Source organism: Erinaceus europaeus, chromosome 10 (genome assembly GCF_950295315.1).
Source record: "Erinaceus europaeus chromosome 10, mEriEur2.1, whole genome shotgun sequence".
Classification (NCBI taxonomy): Eukaryota; Metazoa; Chordata; class Mammalia; order Eulipotyphla; family Erinaceidae; genus Erinaceus; species Erinaceus europaeus.
Window position 1 is genome coordinate 96,728,714 of NC_080171.1, and position 22,236 is coordinate 96,750,949.

The 22,236-nt window shown below is 46.6% G+C and overlaps 2 protein-coding genes across 6 annotated transcripts in view; one reads left to right on the forward strand and one right to left on the reverse strand.

The window, feature by feature from the left end:
* Window positions 1-838: 838 nt before the first annotated feature.
* On the forward strand, window positions 839-11,754 carry ARPC5L (actin related protein 2/3 complex subunit 5 like). The gene is made up of 4 exons (XM_007539982.3): window positions 839-1,100; window positions 7,205-7,277; window positions 9,279-9,455; window positions 10,924-11,754. The coding sequence occupies exons 1-4, from the start codon at window positions 952-954 to the stop codon at window positions 10,984-10,986; spliced, it is 462 nt and encodes a 153-aa protein (XP_007540044.1). The 5' UTR covers window positions 839-951; the 3' UTR covers window positions 10,987-11,754.
* Window positions 11,755-12,143: 389 nt separating this feature from the next.
* GOLGA1 (golgin A1) overlaps window positions 12,144-22,236 on the reverse strand; it is a 74,392-nt gene continuing 64,299 nt past the window's right edge. For all 5 annotated transcript variants that reach the window (XM_016185025.2, XM_060200155.1, XM_060200156.1 and 2 more), the window contains 4 exons: window positions 17,496-17,555; window positions 16,562-16,732; window positions 15,824-15,910; window positions 12,144-14,348 (listed from right to left, as the gene is read on the reverse strand). In XM_016185025.2, the coding sequence (XP_016040511.1) occupies window positions 14,268-14,348; window positions 15,824-15,910; window positions 16,562-16,732; window positions 17,496-17,555 (399 nt within the window). In that variant the 3' untranslated portion in view covers window positions 12,144-14,267. The remainder of the gene's footprint in view (window positions 14,349-15,823; window positions 15,911-16,561; window positions 16,733-17,495; window positions 17,556-22,236) is intronic.

Below are 22,236 nucleotides of genomic sequence, written 5' to 3' on the forward strand. Positions count from 1 at the left end.
CATAACCACAGCAACGATAAAACAAGGGCAACAAAAGGGGAAAAAAAGCCTCCAGGAGCAGTGATTTCGAAGCCCCAGCAATAACCCTGGAGGCAAAAAAAAAAAATTGATGTGGGGTCTCTGGAGCATCAGGCTTGCATTGTCTCCTCCGTCCAGAGGTTCCCCCCTCCCCGCCCCCACGCACCTTTGGTTTATGGTGGTGCCGGATATAGGACCAGGGCTTTCGGAGCCTCAGTCATAAAAAGTCTGTTGTGTAAACCACTCAGTTTGCTCCAGTCCCAGTATTTCTTTATTTTTTGAAGGCTTACTTATATGTGAGCGGAGAGAAACCAGAGCATCGATCTGGCCCACACCATAGCAGGAGTTGAACCGGGGACCTCCTATTTGAAAGGCCAAAAACTTTAGTCACTGCACTACGTCCCAGCCGCCAGAATTTCTTGAATCGGTCAGCTCTGGCTATTGGCGGTGGCAGGATGGAACCTGGGTCTTGAGCATTACTGCTGCACTCCTCCCCAGGCTGGAAGGTCTGTGGTCCAAACAGCGCTCCTCCCTCAGTCTGAGCAGGGACGCCCATCCCTGGAGTCCGCTGTGGTGCCCTGTGCCCCGCGACGCTCCTCGGATGCAGGTGGGAAGCCAAAGAACCGGCGTAATTAAACCGCACACAAGGCTCGGCTCGGACGCCCGCTTCTCAGACACGAAGACCCAATCTCCAGGCAGGCGAGGGGCTCAAGGTGGCGACCTGACCTGGATACCCACCGGGCGGACTTCGCAGCGCAGCCACCTACGCCACGCCCACCACGACCACACTCACTTCCGTTTCCGGCACGGCCCGGAAGTGGGCGGGCAGCGGCGGCTGCGCGCGGAGGAGGTGCCCAGCCAGCGCTTCCCGCCCCCGAGCCGGTGCGGAGCCGAGCGGAGTGGAGGTAGCTGTGCGGGCGCCCAGCCCCCGCCATGGCCCGGAACACACTGTCCTCGCGCTTCCGTCGGGTGGACATCGACGAGTTTGACGAGAACAAATTCGTGGACGAACAGGAGGAGGCGGCGGCGGCGGCGGCCGAGCCAGGCCCGGACCCCAACGAGGTGGACGGGCTCCTGCGGCAATATCCTTCTCCGAAACGGCTGCGGGGCCTTCCCGCCGCGTTCGGCCCCGGCTCCCTCTGCCCCTGGATGCGGCCCCTTAGGCTGGCACCGTCGCTCCTGTTCTCCCCGGCCCCTGCGGGTCGTCCTGCCAGTTCGCGTCCGTTCTGGCCCCCTTCGGCAGGCAGCTTTCCCCCATCTCCCTCCGACCCGGTCTCCCGACTGCGCCCACCTGGCCGCGGCCCCTGCAGCACCGAGATGCGGGTGGACGGGCTGCCGCTGCGCAACCCGGGAGCGTCCCGGCCCCGCGGTCACCCCGCTCACCCGCCAGGTCTCCCTTCTCTCCCCAGTGCCTCCTCAGCCCGTCCAGGCTGAACCTTCCTTGGGCTCCCCGTCCTTGGACAGGCCTCCGGTGGGGGTGGGGGGTGAAGGCATTTCGGGGGCTTGGGCGGCGGGAGGGGCCGAGATGAGCCACCGCTGAGTACCTGAGCGGCCGGGGCGGCTCCCGGGCTCGGTGCTTGGGCTTGGTTGCAGCACCGCGCAGAGGGCGGTGGGGGCTGCAGCGGGGGGCTGGGCCCGGGGCGGGCGGGGCGCGCAGGCCGGAGCCCCCGTCCGGCTCGCGAGCCCGAGCTGGTGCCCCGCCCCCTCCCCCCGCTGCCGTGGGTCCCACCCACGGGTTTCAAGCCCCTTGCTCACTTAACCTAGGTTTCCTATGAGCTCCGTTGGCTTTTTCGACCTTGACGGTCTCCGCCACATTCAACAAGTGTAGTTTTGGCTCTTCTCCCCCAGTACCCTTCTGCAGGAAGCCGTGGGAAAGACTAGTGGTTTAGAGCTCAAAGGGGGGGGGGAAAGCAACACTAGACTGCCTAAGTGAACTGTTAAAAGTAGAGCCGCCTGACTGGAAATGACTATTCTTGTGACCACAGAAAATAAGCATTTAGACAACAAGATTAAAAATAGAGGTGGTTGTCACAGCCTGCTCGGTCCCTGAGCAGGTTGAGCACAGGAAACTGACTTATTCTCACAGGAAAGATTTTTCTTTATTGAAATGGTGTTGCAGGAAATGCCCGCCCCTCCCCCGCACTTGCCTGGTAAGGGTTGGAGGCTCCTGCTTTATTTAAATCAGGTTCTGGGTGTTTTAATCAGTTGACTCAGCTTGGGAAGTCAGGCCCCAAAAATGCTTTTGGGAGGAGTCCTGTCGTTCCTCCTGTATGCCTTTTAAGACAAAATATGGTCTGATGTTCTTTGTTTAAATAGGAATGTATTAACCAAGGTGGGGATTCAAACTTGTATTTCCTGCCCCATCAGGCTCACCGTGCTTGGCCCACTAGTGAAATGAGGTCATGAGCAGGACCTCGGTGAGGGAAAGTTGTTTTTCCAGCCTGCTTCAGGTCCTGGCTCATGGGCAGTCTGTGTCAAAAGGACTCCAGGGTCAGGCCTGTAGCCCTGAACAGCCACAAATGGGGAAAACAAGGTTTACTTATCTCCTCTTGGTCTTGGTGTTTCAAGGCTTTGTTGAAGCCTTGAAATATCTCTGGATATGCCCCTGACCAGTGATAATTTCTTTGAGGCTGCTTGGAGACCAGATTTAGCCAGCCAGGGAATAATAGTGTTGCTGCTAGTGGCAGTGGCAAATCTTGTTACCATAGAGAGAGTACCTCTTGGGATTGGGGAAAGGAAGGGTAGCAGGTGAGAACTGAAATCTTGGCAAATGTTGGGTCCAGTGAGGGAGGAGGAGCTAGCTATTTATTGATAATTATTGGTGCATGATAAGCTTTAGTTTTTCGTGTGCCAGGTTTGGAGTTGTATTAGATCATTGAACTTAAACTGTTTAGCAGACTTCTAGGAGTCTTAGGTCCGAGACAGAGAGTAGGGATGGAGAGGTTGATTGATTGAAGTGGAAGAAGGTAGGTGGAGACCTGACCTAGTTCTGTATAGGGAAGCAAGTGATGGGGGGAGACTGCCACACAGATGAAGTATAGAATGTGCAGGGGCACAGTGGGTAGATAGCATAATGGTTATGCAAAGAGACTCATGCCTGATGCTCCATAGTACCAGGTTCAGTCCCCTGCACCACCATAAGCCAGAGCTGAGCAGTGCTCTGGTTTAAAAAAAAAAAAAAAAAGGAAAGAAAGAAAGAAAATATATGGGCTGTGTGGTCCGGCTCTACCAGGCTGTGACTATGTGACCTTGAATAGGTCACATATCCTCTTTGAAGCTCAGTATCCTCTGATGAATGAAGAAACATGCTTTCGGGACCAGGTGGTGATGCACCTGGTTGAACATACTTGTTACAGTGCACAAGGACCTAGGTTGGAGCCCCTGGTCCCCCTGTAAGTTAAAAAAGAAAGAAAGAAGCATGCTTCCCTTCCAGGTTACACGGAAGCATCACTGGACACACAGCTAGTGACCTGCAGGAGCAGCTTGGTTCTGAGGGTAGAGTGGCAGGTGGGGGATTCTGGAAAGCGTTTGGGTTTAGATTCAGGCATGCTTGGCATGTTACACCATTGGTAGCTTATAAATAAATAGCTTTGCAACCTTGGACAGGTCATTTCTCTGAACCTCAAAAGTAATTTTTGTCTCACAGGTAGTCATGAGATGACTTGAAAGCACCTGAGATCTTGTAGAGATTTTTAGACTTTTTTTTTTCCCCTCTCAGAGCACTGCTCAGCTCTGGCTTGCAGAAGTGCTAGGGATTGAATCTGAAAGCCTGCTTTATAAACTATTGTGCTATCTTCATGGCCCCTTGTAGGTATTTTAAAGTATTTGTTGCCTCTTTTTTTTTTTTTTTAAGTAATTTATTTATTCATGAGGAAGATAGAGAGAAAGAACCAGACATCACTCTGGCACATGTGCTGCCGGGGATTGAGCTCAGGACCTCATGGTTGAGAATCTAATGCTTTATCCACTGCACCACCTCCCAGACCATTTGCCTCTACCTCCCTTGTAGTTTCTGGTAGCCTGGAGCATGGATTTGTCTAGAGCACAGGTTTGCACCCCTTCCTTGAAGAAATTTGCCAGTGTTTGGAGACATTTCCACTGTCAAATAGGAGTGTTTAGTATAGCATACTGAGTGAGTAGAGGCTGCTGAATATCCTACAAGGCACAGAATAACCCCATGAGGAATAGAGTCTCCGGTCTCAAACATCAGTAGTGCTGTGACTAAAAAACTGATCTGGGAGTCGGGCGATAGTGCAGCAGGTTAAGCACAGGTGGCGCAAAGCGCAAGGACTGGCCTAAGGATCCTGGTTTGAGCCCCCGGCTCCCCACCTACAGGGGAATCGCTTCACAGGTGGTGAAGCAGGTCTGTAGGTGTCTATCTTTCTCTCCCCCTCTCTATCTTCCCCTCCCCTCTCCATTTCTCTCTGTCCTATCCAACAATGACAACATCAATAACAACAATAGTAATAACTACAACAATAAAGCAAGGGCAACAAAAGGGAATAAATAAATATTTTAAAAAACTGTTATGGAGGGCTGGCTGGTGGCACACCGGGTTAAGCAGGACTAGCACAGGGATCCTGGTTTGAGACCCCAGCTCCCCATCTGCAGGGGGGTTGTTTCACAAGTGGGGAAGCAGATCTGCACGTATCTTATCTTTCTCTTTCCCTTTTCCCTTTCAGTTTCTCTCTGTCTTATCCCTCCTGTTTGACAGTGGAAACAAAAATGGAAAAAATGGTCAGTGGATTCGTAATACAGGGACCCCAGGCCCAGAGATAACCCTGGAGACAAAAAAAAAAAAAAAAAAAGGAAAGGGAAAAACTGGTCTGGAGGGCTAGGTATGGTTCTCTAGCCACCCCACAGCCTGCTTTCTCAATTTTTTTTTTTTTTTAATATTTATTCATTCCCTTTCGTTGTCTACCACCCAACTCCCAACACAGCTTGCTTTCTAAAAGGACCTACAAGCAGCTGAGTGCACAGACTGGCTTGTGACTTGTAGGTCGCATTGGTGTTCTCCTTGCTCCCCTGCTGCTCTAGGGCCCGTACCCACCAACACTTGTATGCAGGCTTGAGAGACCTGGCTCCACAGGTGACTCTCCCCACGCCCAACTAGTCGTTCTTCCTTAGCTTTACAGATGGCTGTTTTCCAGCCATGCCCGTCTAGCTTTCCTTGCTGATTTCTGATAGTCTCCTTTCTGCTCTGCTATATCAAATTAGAAAAAAATTACGAGGTAGCAGTTATCAGAGGTCGATATTAGACCGACCCACCTGACTAATGAAAAGACATTCTGAAGTCTACAGATACAGGAGTGTGGGGTGCTGCCTCTGAATTAAGGGAGATGGGTTAAAGCTGAGCTGGCGCAGGAACCTCCATGCAAGTGGCTGCTGGGTGGGTGGATTCTGTTGGCTCTGGAGGCTGTTCATACGTGGGTATCACTGCACCAACAGGGGTAGAGACCTCATAGGGCAGAATCTGTTCTTTGTTCTATTTTTGAAGCCTTTTGGCTGAAGCTAGTGTTTCAGATGAGGAAATGAAAGTTGGGTGATGTAAGTCAGTTTAAAATAGGTGTCACCTTTGGGGACTTAACCCAGATTGTAACTTTGAGTGCTACGTATTCAGAACTCAATAAAATAATGTGGTGTCACAGGATGGGGGAAGACAGCATAATGGTTATTGCAAAGAGACTTTTTTTTTTTCCTCCAGGGTTATTGCTGGGCTCGGTGCCTGCACCATGAATCCACTGCCCCTGGAGGCCATTTCCCAGCCCCCCGTTCCCCCCCCTTTTTGTTGCCCTTCTTGTTGTAGCCTTGTTGTGGTTATTATTATTGCCATTGTTGATATTGTTCGTTGTTGGATAGGACAGAGAGAAATGGAGAGAAGAGGGGGAGAGAAAGACACCTGCACACCTGCAGACCTGCTTCACCACCTGTGAAGCAACTCCCCTCTGCAGGTGGGGAGCCGGGGGCTCGAACCGGGATCCTTACCCTGGTCCCTGAGCTTTGCACCACATGTGCTTAACCCACTGCGCCACCGCCCGACCCCCACAAAGAGACTTTTATGCCTAAGACTCCAGAGTCTCAGGTTCAATCCCTGCACCACCATAAGCCAGAGCTGAGCGGTGCTCTAGTAATAAATAAATAAAATTGTCAGGTGGTACTGGGATTGGATCTGCTCGTTTTGTTTGCAAAAGGTTCTTTTTAGATGAGTAAATTCTCCCTCTTATAGAATTTGGTGCCTCAGGGGCCAGGTGGTGGTGCATCTGGTAAAGCACACACATTACAATGCGCAAGGACCTGGGATCAAGCCCCTGCTCCCCACCTGCAGGAGGAAAGCTTCACAAACGGTGAAGTACAGCTTCAGGTGTCTCCCTGTCTTCTTTGCTATTTCCACCTCCTCTCCCCGTTTCTCTCTGTCTCTATTCAATAAAAAAAAAGTACTTGATGCCTCACAGACCTAAGAGGTTTCGTAAGGCAAAAGTCTTAGCATGTCTTAATTCCTTTAGTAGTGTAGCTGGTAAAATCGTCAGATGCATACCTAAATCTCTGTGCTTTCGCTCTTTTTGAAGATGAGAATGCTGATCTTACTTGGTGGTTGTGAGGACCTGGTGGGACTGATTGATGTACCATACAGACTAAAAATTAAATCAGGTTTTGCCCAATTTTGAGTAAGTTACTTCTGAGAGCTTTTGCTTTCGTATTGCCTTTCAGGGAGTGAATGTATGAACATTCAAAGTTGCTTTCAGGAACTTAAGGGATGACTGAAAGAGGACTTTGCAGAGTAGAGAGATACCCTCTACTCGAGAATGCTCCAGGCTTCTCTAAATAGGCTTTGCCCACATGGAAGCCAGCAGTGGGAGGTGGGTGGGTAAGATGCGACAGTTTGCTTTTATTCTGTTGTTTCTTTTCCCACAATGCCTTGCACATATGCAATTCCACTGTGTCTGGCTGACATTCTCATTTATTTCAGAGAGAGAAAACACTCCTTGTCCCACCATCCATGGAACTTTCCCTGTTGTGGTGCTTCCATGTGGTACCAGGGTTCAAATCTGGGACCTCATATATGGTTAAGTGTGTACTTTACTGGGTGAACTATCTCCTGGCCCCCTCCAGGTGTTTTTAAGATGAGTTCAGTTCTGAAAGCCTGGACATACTTGAGCCTAGCCATCCTTAACTGATGATGATGCACAGGGGACATGCTTCGGGCCTTTCATGCTGCTTTGCGGAACTCTCCTGTCAACACCAAGAATCAAGCTGTGAAGGTAAAGGGGGGTTTGCTGCAGCTCTGCAGAATGTTGTTGGGACTGGGCTGTTAATCTGTTTCCTCAGCCGAGTGTGAACTCCCTGGGGCCCCCAGACAGTGTCTGTTTCATCTCTGCCTCTGAAGATCTGCCAGGGGAGTGAGTTGGCACTGGGCAGTGTTTCCACAGAAGCCATCAAAGATGTCAGTGTTAAAGATAAAAACTCCCCCAAGAAATTCTCACTCTTCCCCAGGGCCTCATAGGGCGAGAAGTCAGACCAGCCTTTGCTGATTAGCAAAATTACAAATCAGCTCACCCAGCGGGACTGACTTATCAGTGGCTATGCTTTTATAGACTATTAAGACTTTCTCTGCATAGGGTTTTTTTTCCCCCTTGTGCTTTTAAGGTTTCTTGCCAATTAAAAACAGGTGAGGAGATACAGTTTACTGCATCAGAGAGGCTGTCAAAAATTTAGTGCAAGGGAAGGGGACTTTGTCATTTTGTGACAGCATCTTGATGTAATCAGTAGTGGTACCCCAGACACGGAGGGAAGTGACCCCTCTTACTGGGTATAAGTGCAGAGAGATACTGCTGCACTCTCAAGATTCCCAGTGGCCTGGGAGAAAGTACAGCGCCTGAGCTCTGGACTTGGAGGCATGCAATCATGTGTTCAATCTCTGGCACCACATATGCCAGAGAGTTGCTCTGATCTCTCTTCTGCCTCATTACAAAGTAAATAAGTAGGTAAATATCCCCATAGTTGTGATCCACTGTAGAGCCTTGCTGATGTCACCCAGGACAGTGATTTTTTTTTTAATTGTTTAAATCTTTATTTATTGATTTTTGAATAGAGACAGAGAGAAATTGTCAGAGGAGGGGATATAGTGCGGAAGAGAGACAGAGAGACACCTGCAGATCTGCTTCATCACTTGTGAAGCTTTCCCCCTGCAGGTGGGGGCCAGGGACTTGAACCCAGATCCTTGCGCACTGTAATGTGTGCGCTTAACCAGGTGCGCCACCTCCTGGCCCCTAGGACAGTGATTTTTTTTTTCTCCCCCCTAAAATTCTTATTCCCCCTCCCCCAATAAATGGGAAAACTTACCATCAATAAGAATTACTTTTAAGTTTAAATCAATAAAAATTTCCAGCCCACTTTTTATTTTTATTTATTTTTAATTTTTTAACCAGAGCACTGTTCAGCTCTAGCTTATGGTGGTGCAGGGGATTGAACCTGAGACTTCAGAGCCTCAGGCATGAGAATCTCTTTGCATAACCATTATGCCCTCTACCCTCTGCCCTTCTTTTTATTTTTTTCAAGTTAGAAATAAGGCAGTTTGAGGGAGTCAGGCTGTAGTGCAGCGGGCTAAGTGCAGGTGGCGCAAAGCACAAGGACCGGCATAAGGATTCCAGTTCGAACCCCGGCTCCCCACCTGCAGGCGATGAAGCAGGTCTGCAGGTGTCTATCTTTCTCTCCTCCTCTCTGTCTTCCCCTCCCTCTCTCCATTTCTCTCTGTCCTATCCAACAACGACAACAATAATAATAACTACAACAATAAAACAACAAGGGCAACAAAAGGGAATAAATAAAATAAATATTAAAAAAAAAGAAATAAGGCAGTTTGAGAGTTGGGTGGTGGCACAGAGGGTTAAGCGCAGGTGGCGCAGAGCACAAGGACTGACGTAAGGATCCCAGTTCGAGCCCCCGGCTCCCCACCTGCAGGGGAGTTCCTTCACAGGCGGTGAAGCAGGTCTGCAGGTGTCTGTCTTTCCCCCTCTGTGTCTTCCCTTCCCCTCTCCATTTCTCTCTGTCCTGTCCAATAATGACATCAACAACAATAACAACAGTAAAACAAGGGCAAGAAAAGGCAACAAATAAATATTAAAAGAAATAAAGAAGGCAGTTTTTAGTGAGCTGACCATTTGGTTTCATGTTTCTATACCTTCACGGGGTAGAGGGGTTGGCGGTGTAGAAGTGCCTGGGCCATGGCTTTGGTCCTCACTCCCTTTCTCTTTCCCCTGTAGGAACGAGCCCAGGGCGTGGTGCTGAAAGTGCTTACAAATTTTAAGAGCAGCGAAATTGAGCAGGCTGTGCAATCACTGGACAGAAATGGCATTGACTTGTTAATGAAGTACATTTATAAAGGGTTTGAGAAGCCCACAGAAAATAGCAGTGCAGTGTTACTCCAGTGGCATGAAAAGGTATGTGAACACGTAGCCCGCACAGACAGCCCTCTGACTGCCCCACAACTATCTGAAGCAGCAGGCCAGCCTTTCCAAAGCAGTCTGGTTGTATATAAGACTAAGGGGTCATGTGGAAGTAACCTGTAGCATCTGATCACTGACCTTTCTCTGTGAAGTCCCTGGCAGGGGTCTACTGCCTCCACTGGTCATAGTTGCTCTAGCTGCTGGGACATGGAGCAAGTGACTTGACATGGTATGGTAGAAGGGGAGTCCAAGAGGGCTGGTGACTGGGGCTTTATAATATGGTCTTCGCATTGGTGCTGGTGGTGTCTTGGGAACGTAGGTGGAACCCTCCAGCTGGCTCTTAGGGCTTCCTGCTTTGGTCTCAGCCTAGTCAGGCTGGAGACTACAATGGTAGAGTCTTTAGCAAGTCACTTAATAGGGTCTTCATCCACACAAAGCAGTAGAAACTTTGCTTGTCTCTTGCTTGGGTCAGTAGAAGAGTTAACACCTTTTGTTAAACCTGTGTTCTGCCTGTTTGCCAAAGTCCCCTGCCCATTAAAAGGCAGCAGGCAGCTACTCTCACAAAGCCCTTCCTACAAGGTTGTTGTCTTTTTTTTTTTTAACATTTATTTATTTATTTATTCCCTTTTGTTGCCCTTGTTTTATTGTTGTTGTTATTGATGTCGTCATTGTTGGATGGGACAGAGAGAAATGGAGAGAGAAGGGGAAGACGGGGGAGAGAAAGAGAGACACCTGCAGACCTGCTTCACTCCCTTGTAGGTGGGGAGCTTTTTTTATTTTTATTTTTTAACCAGAGCACTGTTCAGCTCTGGCTTATGGTGGTGTGGGGGATTGAATCTGGGACTTTGGAGCCTCAGGCATGAGAGTCTGTTTGTATAATCTTTATGCTATCTACCCTCTGCCGGCTGTTGAGTCTTAAGGAAGTGGTCCTCTTACTCGAGAGGTAGAGCCACTTGAGCAGATTTGGTGACATGGGAATGTGATCTTGTTCCTGCTGGAGGGTGTAGTAGGCTGTCCTGCCTACTCATCCAGGTGACCTCCTGGGCTTACTGGGTGGGGATGGTCACAGTGCTTTGCAAGGTGGAGGCTAGGCCTTTTGATCCCTTTAAGGTGACTTTGGTGCTATCCTTACTGGCATTTCTCATGAGGGTTCTAGGAGGCAACTCTAGTATACCTGTGCTATTTAAGTGTTGAGAGAAGTGCCTGCAGGCTAGAAACTTGGGGTTCTTCGCGTGTGGCAGACAGTGTCAGTGTTCTTAAGCTCAGCTCTGCTGCCTCGAAACTTATTAATAGAAGCTCTTTGAGACCCAGGCACTAGGACAGGGCTCTGTACTAAAATGTGGGCTCTGTTGTTTCCTAATGGTTCTTGTAGGAATCCTTGTTCAGAGTCTGTGACATGGTGTGGTCCCATCACTCTAGCAGGCAGGTCTCATTTGACATGTTTCCTTTTCCTGCCCCACAGGCATTAGCAGTAGGAGGACTAGGCTCCATTATAAGAGTTCTTACAGCAAGAAAGACTGTTTAAAAACAAACAAAAGACTCATGTTACCTTGAGAAGAATTTTGGATGCACAGGCTGAAGAAGGGATTGACACTGGACCATCTTCCTAGGAACTCCCAAGTAAACTATTTCAGGACATGCATCCGTTGAAGTGTATTTTATTTTCAAGGTGGAGGGAGAAATCGTCTTACTGTTTCCTAAATCCTTTGCAGGATCTGATAGTCTATGCCTTTGTCAATGAGACATGCAGAACTGTTGTTGTGACTGTCTACCGGAGTGACTGGCCAGCGTTGGTCAGGTGTGCCTGTGTGCACTGCCTGTTTAAAATGGGAGAGGGGTGATTGGTGCAGGTGCAGATACAAGGGCTGTGGCAGGGAGGAAAACTTTTTTTTTTTTTTAAGTGGAAAAGCCCCCAGGATTTGTGTACAGCATCCCAGCCTCCCAGGAAAGGCAGGCTCTCTTGGGTTCATTGTAAAGTGCCTGCTGCATCAATAAAGCTCTTGGCTTATTAGTATATACTTGCAGTGTGTTTTATGTATGTGAAAAAACAGTTGGTAACAAGTGGGATGACAATTGAGAGGTCAACCGTTCTGGAAACAAGCCTGTTTGGCTAGTCCCTGGAGCAAGCATGGCGACCCATAGGCCTCCTACCACAAAAGGACCTCAGATCTGGGCCACAGTGCCACTGGCTGCTATGGAGAGATGTTTTGCTGAATATTTATTGTTTCTACTCTTTTGATTTGTATGTAATTTTGGAGCTTGTTTAATAAAGTGCCAAACATTCAATAATTAATTTATGTTTTAAAAGTTTGTGTGACTGTACTTAGTCTTAAGAGTGGACTTTTAGGAAGCTTTGCTTAACATGTCCTGACTCAGGTCTGAGCAGGCTGGAGACAGCTCACAGGGTAGTCATATGTGTACTTAGCGTTGTGCACAGCCCAGCTTGGAACCCCAGAACTACATGGGAGGTGCCACGGCCCGTGAATTGCGTGTCTGGTGCTATGGTAGCTCTGTCACTATCAGAGCTTGTGAGAGTGTGTATACTTGAAGCCCCATCTCCACCAAAACTTCCTTTGGTCCTTTAAGTTGGCTTTGAAATACTGAGTGTGAGACATAATTACCAAATTGAACAAGTGAAAGGAATTTTGACATACCAAACTGTATCAAGTAAGACTAGCTACATATGGATTGAAGAGCTTTAATCATCAAAAAGTGTATTGCACAACAAATGAGTTTTCTACAGCAGTTTTAGATAATACAATCCCTATTTACAAGATGGAGAGATCAATATCCAACACTCTTATAAAGGGCTATATATACTGTTTTAACACAGAACATTTTATACAAGTAAAAGTGCATTAAGTCACTTAGAGTATATGCTCCACTCTTCCTCTTAAAGCTGAAGGAGATTCAACATGCAGGAGGAAAGCCTGATTAGATTGAATCCTCCTTAAACCAAGTACTGACTTACGTGTTGGCCCCCCGCCCCACCAAATGCACCCCAAACTGCCAGGGGGACATGGAGTGTGTGACCAGCTCAAAGGCTAGAGTCAGGACTGAAGCTCCCACAACTACTGAAGCCACTGGCAAACCCTGAAAACCCTGTCCGAGGGATTCTGCCTTGCAACAGCTGGCAAGAAGTTTTTTTAAGCTACCTCTTACTGTCAAAATTAACAGAACAGATGGAACTCCTATTTCCTGTCTCCACTAGGAAAGTGGAAAATTGCATTCTAAAAAGGACAGGCATCTGCAGGGAGGAGCCAGTGAGAAGGTAGGTATAGGAGAAAGGGCCACTAGGATGGCAGACAGCCTGTGTTCAGATTGGGTGGTGCTGCACTTGGTCTTCTAGGTGCCTAGAAATGGAGACTAACCCTGCAAATTATTGTGAGATATTTTATGTTTTAGCCCTAAACATAATTGAGAAACAACTTTACATTGTTAGATAAGTGGTAATAAATTTCGGGGCTCTAGTTACTAGTTTTTTTACTAGTGAAACTTGCAGTCAGCCGTTTTCCTCTAGACTTGGTAACAGTTGCTTATCCAGGACAAGCATGTTTCCTGTTCTTTAATAATCCAGTCCCTGCCAGAGCCATCTGCAGAGTTTTGTGCACTGGCAGCCAGCTGGGGGCTGTCCAGACACCTTATATAAATGTGATACCATAAAAATTTGGGCCTAGGGTAAGAGAAAGATGGTAGCTCTGTATACAAGGCAGAGCACCTCCAGTGTTTTGGTCAAGATTGAGGAAAAGGACAGCTACTGATTCCTTAGAACATAACAATGTCAACAGTAAAACATATGATTAGCATTTGCTTAGTGTTATAACACAGAATTAAGAGCAGAGCAGATGAAAATAATACCACTACAGAGGGAAGCAGATGCCACAGAATGCCAGCAAAACTGCAATAAAAGGACAGGAATTCCAATCTTAGAAATAAATTTTCTCTTGATGTTCTGATTTTCCTATAAGAACATCATTTAAATATATATATTTATATTTATAATACAGAAGACATGTTTATAGTGGTGAAGAATTTCAGCTATAAAAAATCGTTTACCAGCAACCTTTTCAAGACAGGTACATTCATTAAAAAGGCAATTGAGTGTATTTGGTACTATCCTTAGGATCTTAATACATTTGCTACTTTTCTTCAGTAACAGATACTGTCATGGGTTGCACATTCATTATTCCACACTGGCCCTAGAGTACCTTGATGTACACATCTAAAGTTCTAGGTGGTTTGAGCAACATGGTAATAATGTTTTCTTGAGGGGTTAAAAAGCACCTCCTAACTCATCAGAACCCAGACATGCTAATGAGAGGGAATTTTCAAAAGCCACACGCTCCGAGTTGGTTCTTCCACAGAAACAGGTGGGTCTAACCTGCTGGGTACCATTCCATAGGGCTGTCCTTACATCCGCCATCACTACACACAGTGGATCTATTGTCTCCTTTCTGACAGATGCTGATGACCACTTCAGCTTTAAGCACTGACATTAAAAGGTAGAAGATTTAGGTGAAGACAGGGTGACTGGCCAGAACTGGAATTTTAACAGCATTGTGGAAATGTGAGTAGTGCCAGGACCCTCCTGTTTTGTGAGCAGAACGACATAGGATCAGCTACCTCCTGAGTTTTGTAGTCAGTCAGTCTTCAGGGAAGTGGGCCTTAAGTCTTGTAAACAATATTTAGATGCTTATACAAAATACTGCAGTTACAGTGTTTAAAAACCCACCCAGACTGGTGTATCAGTGTTCTTTTCACAGAAAAAGTGTCAGCCCATGGAGCTCCATCCTTGGGTTGTTCTCTCTAGGACCATGGTATCCGAGAGTTGGAGATAGATGGCCGGATGCTGCCCTTGGGAGCTGGTTTGGACCCAAACCACGACATCTGTGTTTGAAATAGAAAAGGCTCCTGAGGTGAGACACTCAACCAGAGCTAATAGGGCCCCTCAACCATCCTAGACTGCTCTCCTCCCTCCACAGTCTGGCTGCTGTGAGCGGAGCAGGTGAAGCAGTGGTTGTGGTAATCAGTCTGCAAAGGCAGAGCCCATTCCAAGAATGGAAGGAAATAGGAAAAACTAAAACCTCAGTTGACAGGAACAAAATACTGAACTATAAGTAATTTTTTTTTTTACACTTCTTTGTTTTGTCTTTCTTTTTTTTTTTTTTTTTTTTTTCCTCCTTTTACACCAGAGCTCTGGCTTACAGTGATGTAGAGGATTGAACCTGGGACCTCAGAGCCTCAGGCATGAAAGTCTTTTTTTTTTTTGCATCCAGGGTTACCACTGGGGCTTAGCGCCTGCACTATAAATGCACTGCTCCTGGAGGCCATTTTTTCCCCTTTTTGTTGCCCTTGTTGTTTTATTGTTGGATAGGGCAGAGAAAAATCGAGAAAGGAGGGGAAGACAGAGTGGGGGAGAGAAAGATAAGACACCTGCAGACCTGCTTCACTGCCTGTGAGGTGACCTTCCTGTAGGTGGGGAGCTGGGGGCTCAAATCGGGATCCTTATGCCAGTTCTCGCGCTTTATGCCATGCGCACTTAACCGGCTGCGCTACTGCCTGATCCTATGAAAGTCTTTTAATATCAGCATTATACTATCTCCCCCACTGTACTATACTACTTATTCATGTTCTCTCATAATTTTTTTTTTTTCTAACCAGAACACTGCTCAGTTCTGACTTATGGAAGTGCCAGAAATTGAACCTGTAGCCACAGAGCCTCCAGCATGAGAGTTGTTTGCATAAGCATTATGCTATCTCCTCAAGCCCTTTTTCTTTTCATTGCCAGCAAGGTTACTGCTGGGGCTTGCCTGTACTACAAAGCCCACTGCTCAAAGTAGAGCTTCTAACCCTCCCCCTTTTTCAGTGTGTGGTGCTTTCTCTTTCATAGAGGTAGAAATTGAGAGGGGAAGGGAGATAGAAAGAGAAAGACACACCTATAGCACTGCTTCACCACTCATGAAGCTACCCCTGTACAGGGATTTGTGTCCTTGTACATGTGATGTGTGCATTCTACCAGGTACACCAGCACCCAGCCATAAAAAATAACACACACACACATTTTAAAGTGGGTACTAGGTCAGACCTAAGGCTACTGATGAAGTGATATCAATGAAAATACTTTGCAAGTGGTCTGGGAGGTGGCACAGTGGCTAAAGCATCGGACTCTCAAGTATGAGGTCCTGAGTTTGTTAAACCAAAGCTTAATGGACAAATAAGAGCAAAGCCTATGCTCAGAAATTCCTGTCAGTTTATTATCAAAAGCACCTCCTGACTGGTGATGCAGCTGTGAGTTGGTCTCATTCACTAATGCTGGGGTTTCTAGCCACAAATTTTGGAAGCTGGATATCAGAGAATCCTACCTTATACTCCAGGGTTTCTTTGAGCATGTTCTCCTCTTCTTGTGAAAAGTTCAGCAATACTGATACTGCTTTTATAAGATGAAAAGCCTGAAAGAAAGTAAATTTTGCACGGGGTTAGACAGCATAACGGTTATACAAAGAGACTGTCATGCCTGAGGTTCCAGAGTTCCCAGTTCAATCCCCCACACCACCATAAGCCAGAGCTGATCAGTGCTCTGGTATTAAAAAAAAAATCGAAAGTAAGTTTTGCTGCCAAAACCCTTAGTGGAAGGGGGAGCCACCAGGAAGCTGAATTGTAGCATTTCCTGGTTCTGCTCCTGGTCTGTACTCCCACCTCTGTAAGCAAGGACAGGGGGGTGGAGGGTGGAGGCCTGACATCTATGACAAGTTCTCTTCTCTCCTATCTTTTACTTCAGGGAAAAGCAATATAACCAGGAGAGCCATAACAGCTCTCCTGCTCTTATCTAGCAGGATGCAGGATAGCTGGATGACTGACTTCCCTGATTTTGGCCTCAGCTTCCCACACGTATCTACCAGGAGCCCTGCTTGGTCCCTGGCTGTCTGCTGCTCAACGAACAGGTCAGTACTGGCTGGAGAAATGACTGTCCACACTGGATGAAGTCAAAGAAATGTGGAAGAAAAGAAAATGAATTTGATGGGAAGCCACCACGGCTCGGTCAAATAAGCCAGGCCTTGGATGGAACTTCATATCCAGGAGACAAGTCAGAAACCCTTTACCTCAGATTCACGACAGGACATGAACTTCAAAACCACGTGTTTAAGGTACTCAAAGTTGATCTCTCTGGCTTCAGTCAGGTCGGCATTATTTGTGACAGAAGGGGCCATGTTTGGTATCTCGGAGCCAGACTTCTCTCGGACTTCAAAAAGTTCATTATCGGGTCTGATTTTCTAAGAAAACCAAATGGAAAAACGCTACATTGGACTCCAACACAGTGTAAAATTCACCTGGCCCAAGCTATAGTAACCTACTGTTTTTATGTCACATTCTGTATAGTAGGGTGAAAAGGGATGCACCTAGGAAGAAAGCACCAGAGTCTGAGGAAAACTCAGCCCCTGTAAGTAGGATGGATAACTGGGAGGGAGGAAGCAAAGAAAACCTCTAGAAAAGTTCGGATATATCCTTTAAAAAAAATTTTTTTAATGTTTTGTTTATTTATTATTGTATAAAGACAGAAATTGAGAGAAGATAGAGACAGAGATAACTGCAGCCCTGCTTCACCACTTGTGAAGCTTTCCCCCTGCAGGTGGGGACCAGGGGCTTGAACCTGGATCTTTGTGCATTGTAATGTACACGCTTAACCAAGTGCGCCACCGCCTGGCCCCCGGATATATCCTTTTTGTACATCAGAACAGCTACGGCAGTGGACACCCCAGCCAGGGCACCTGACTTGGCACTCTGCTACAACATGCAGTGCACACACTACTGCCCTAACGCCTCAGACAACAAACAAGTTGGGAGAATGGTGTGTGTCCAAGGCAACAGCCACTCTACAGAGGTGTATTCTAGCTGGCAAGGCCCCTGCCCTGCCTACCAGCCAATATCTGCCCCCCTGCAACTAACCGGGGAAGGGCAGCATCAGGCAGGGCTGCTCCAGGAGGACTGGAGAGCCAAGGACAGCACAGGTGATGGGGAGACAAGAGAGGCACTCACCAGTTCCTTCTGCAGAGTCTTTCTGAGCTCCAGCATCCTCTGCTGCATCTGCTTTATGGTCTAAGCCAGACACCCCCACCCCCATAAAACAACATTCATTAGATACATATTTCAACAACCCTCCCCCTGTAATTGAGTGGGGTGGGGAGGGCAATGTACTATTCTACTGCTTATGATATCTTGTCTGTCTTGTTAAGTCAGTGCCAGGGATCAAACCTGGGGCCTCACACACATGAAACATGCTCTATCACTAATCTACCATCTGGCCCCATAGTTTTCATTATTATTATTTATTTTTAAGATAGAGAAGGCAGACAGAGTGAAGGCGACCACAGCACCAAAGCTTCCTTCAAAGCAGTGGGGGCTGGGCTGTACACACAGCCTCAGGGCTTGAGGTATGGGTACAGGAGGCAGCAGCAGCAGGAAAGTGGGAACTGTTCAGGGAAGAGGTTGGAGGGCTAGACCCTGGGGCACAGTCTTATGGTGGGCATGAGACTGAGATCATTTCTTTACAGTAAGAGACTAAATGCGAAAGAGAAAAGGAACACATTTTTCCATTGTTAAAGGGCAGGAGACAGATAGCTCATCCAGTAAGGCCTATGTACCATACACAGAACCTGTGTTCAAGCCTGGACCCACGGCACCTAGAGGAAGCTCCACAGATGGCAGAGCAGTGCAGGGGTATCTCTCCCTCTCTCTGTCTCATTTGAAATAAAAAGGAAAAAAATCAATCCGGGAGTGGTACAGCAGGGGGAAAAAAGTATAAATTTAAGATAGACACACCATTTGGGAAAAGGGCAAAGCCAGCACCTTAGCTTTACATGACTAACACCAGGATCAGAGTGAAAAGAATATAAACCAAATACTAGAACCAAGGGCCAGGGAGCAGTAGAGCACCTGCTCACGTGAATATGGCCCTGAGCTCAGTCCTAGGTGCTGCATAAAGTGATGCAGCAATGCGCCATCTCTTCCATTACAAACAAAAATTTTTATTTTTTTTAAATATTTATTTATTCCCTTGTTTTATTGTTGTAGTTATTATTGTTGTTACTGATGCCGTCGTTGGATAGAACAGAGAGAAATGGGGAAGGGAAGACAGGGGGAGAGAAAGATAGACACCTGCAGACCTGCTTCACTGCCTGTGAATCAACTCCCCTGCAGGTGGGGAGTCGAACTGGGAACCTTACACCGGTCCTTGCGCTTTGCACCATGTGCTCTTAACCCGCTGTGCTACTGCCTGACTCTCAACAAAAAAAATATTCTTAAAAGATGTATTTATTAATATGAGAGAGAAGGAAAGACAGAAAACCAGAGCATCACTCTGGCACATGCAATGCCAGGAACTGAACCTGTGACCTCATGCTTCCAAGTGTAACACTCTAGCCACTGTACCACCTCCTAGGCCATAAAAAAAATAATAGGGAGTTGGGCAGTAGCTTAGTAGGTAAAGCGCAGGTGGCGTAAAGCACAAGGACCAGCATAAGGATCCCGGTTCAAGCCCTCAGCTCCCCACCTGCAGGGGAGTCGCTTCACAAGCGGTGAAGCAGGTCTGCAGGTGTCTGTCTTTCTCTCCCCCTCTCTGTCTTCCTCTCCTCTCTCCATTTCTCTCTGTCCTATCCAACAATGACGACATCAGTAACAACCAACAATAATAACTACAACAATAAAAACAAGGGTAAGAAAAGGGAATAAATAATAATAATAATAATAATAAAATATCACTCCTAGGCAGAAGTTGAAAAACAAGATCAGAAGAGAAAACACTAGCAGTACTTGGACTGGAGTTGGTGTATTGCACCAAAGAAAAAGACTCTGGGGGGGTGGGGGAGGGTTCAAGTCCTGGAACATGATGGCAGAGGAGGACCTAGTGGGGGTAGCATTATGTGGAAAACTGGGAAATGTTATGCACGTACAAACTATTAATGTCAAGTGTAAAACATTAACCCAATAAATAAATTAATAAAAAAAAAATCTAAAAGATGGCAGGGCAGCCTGGGAGGTGGCTCAGTGGATGAGCTGGAAGACATTCAAGCATGAGGTCTTGGATTTGATCCTTGGCATCACATGTGCCATGGTGATGCTCTGGTTCTCTCTTTCTTTCAACTCTCTTAAAAATATGACAGGTTCAGCATAAGGGTTATGCAAACAGACTCTCATGCCTAAAGCTCCAAAGTCCCAGATTCAATCCCCCGTACCACCCCATAAGCCAGAGCTGAATAGTGCTCTGATAAAAATAAATAAATAAATAAAATTAAATTAAAAATATATATATGACATAGAGGTTATACAAATGCCTTCCATTCCTGAGGTTCTGATGTCCCAGGTTCAATCCCCAGAGCACCGTAGGCTCGATCTGAGCAGTGCTCTGACAGAACAGACACATACACTATTAATACAGTCAGGGTCAACAGACTGTATGGAGAGTCCTTAAGCAAACATTTATGGTCCAGCAATACTATTTTAGGCATTTATCCAAAGGACACTCAAGCACTAATTCAAAGGGACATATGCACCCCTATGTTCTTAACTACATTATTCACAACAGCCAAAGAGTGGAAGTAGCCTAAATGTCCATCAACAGATCTCTGGCTAAAGAAATTATGGAAGTTGTCTGGGAGGTAACACAGTGGATAAGGCATTGGACTCTTAAGAAGAAGGTCCTGAGTTCAATCCCTGGCAGCAGATGTACCAGAGGGATGCCTGGTTCTCTTTCTCTCTTCCTTTTTCTCATTAATAATAAAAAAAAAAGGGGGGGGGGTCAGGCGGTAGCACAGCAGGTTAAGTGCACACGGCACTAAGCACAAGGACCAGCCTAAGGATCCCGGCTCGAGCCCCTGGCTCCCCACATGCAGGGGGGGGGGGTCACTTCACATGTGGTGTCTATCTGTAGGTGTCTATCTTTTTCTCCTCCTCTCTCCATTTCTCTCTGTCCTACCCAACAACAACGACATCAATAACAACAACAATAATAGCCACAACAACGATAAAACAACAAGGGCAACAAAAAAGAAAAAAAATAATAAAGAAGTTATGGGATATAAATCCCATAGAATACCACTCTGCAATCAAAAAAGATGATACTGGGTCTTTTGGGACAAAGTGGAACAGGATTAGAGATTATTATGCTTAGAAAAATAAGAGACAGAAAGACTATTGGATGGTTTCACTTACGTGGAATTTGAAGAACTGATAGATATGAACTGGAAAAAAATAAAATAGAAGCAAGCAAACGTTTTTTAACATCCATTTCTTTTTATTTACTTTTTATTATCTTCATTTATTGGATAGAGACAAATCAAGAGGGTAGGAAAAGATAGGGGGAGAGAGAGACACCTGTAGCCCTGCTTCACCACTCATGAAGCTTTCTCCCTGCAGGTGGGAACCAAGGGCTTATGCATTGTAATATGTGCGCTCAACCAAGTGCCCTATCGCCTGGCTCCTCAAGCACACTTTCTAAGACTTGCGAGAACTATGGTGGCTGCACACTTTCTAAGACTTGCGAGAACTATGGTGGCTGTCTTTAGGAAGTGGGAGGATGGGGACACAACTTTGGTGGTGAGTGCGGTATAGAGCTGTACACTGTCATCTTACAATCTTGTAGCCTGCTATTAATCACAAATTGAGAAAATGGAGAGAAAAAAGAAGATTCAAATAAAACGAAAACAATTAGGGTCAATCGAAACTGCATTTTTAGGTGTAGAGGCCTGGTGGCTTGGGTAGAATCATGACACTTACTAAATTTCTAACAAACAGAATTTTTTTCCCTTTTTTGTTTATAAATTTATTCCCTTGTTTTATTGTTGTAGTTATTATTGTTATTGATGTCACTGTTGTTGGGTAGGACAGAGAAATGGAGAGAGAAGGGGAATACAGAGAGGGGAGAGAAAGACAGAGACCTGCAGACCTGCTTCACTGCTTGTGAAGTGACTCCCCTGCAGGTGGGGAGCCGGGACTCGAACAGGGATCCTTTCACTGGTCCTTGTGCTTTTTTTTTTTTTTTAGAGATTTATTTATTTATTTATTGGATAGAGACAGCCAGAAATTGAGAGGGAAGTGGGGGATAGAGAGGAAGAGAGACAGAGAGACACCTGCAGCACTGCTTCACCACTTGTGAAGCTTTCCCCCTGCAAGTGGGGACTAGGGGCTCGAACCTGGGTCCTTGCACATTGTAACATGTGCGCTCAACCAGGTGCGCCACCACCCAGGCCCTGGTCTTTGTGCTTTGTGCCACCTGTGCTTAACTCGCTGTGCTACTGCCCAACTCCCAAAATAGCAGAAATTTTATAGGATTAATTGACTCTCTCTCTTTCAACTTTTGTTCATTCTTTCTACTTTTTAATGAGAAAGTGAGAGAACCACAACATCACTCTGGCACATGAGATGCCAGGGATTGAGCTCAAAGTGTCATGCTTGAGATATACGTTTTATCCACTGAGCCACCACAGGTTACATTCAACACTTTCTTTTCACCACCAGGGTTACTGCTGGGGCTTAGGGCCTGCATGATTAAGCCACTGAGCCTGTAGCTACCGTATATATATTAGAACAGAGAGAAATTGAGAGGGGAGGAGGAGATAGGGAGACAGATACCTGTAGCTCTGCATCACTGCCTATGAAATTTCCCCCCCGTAGATGGGGAGCAGGGGCTTGAACCCAGGTCCTTGGACACAGTTGCCTGTGCACTCAACTGGATGCACACTGCCCGGCCCCATCTTTTTCTTTTCTTTATTTAAATTTTAAT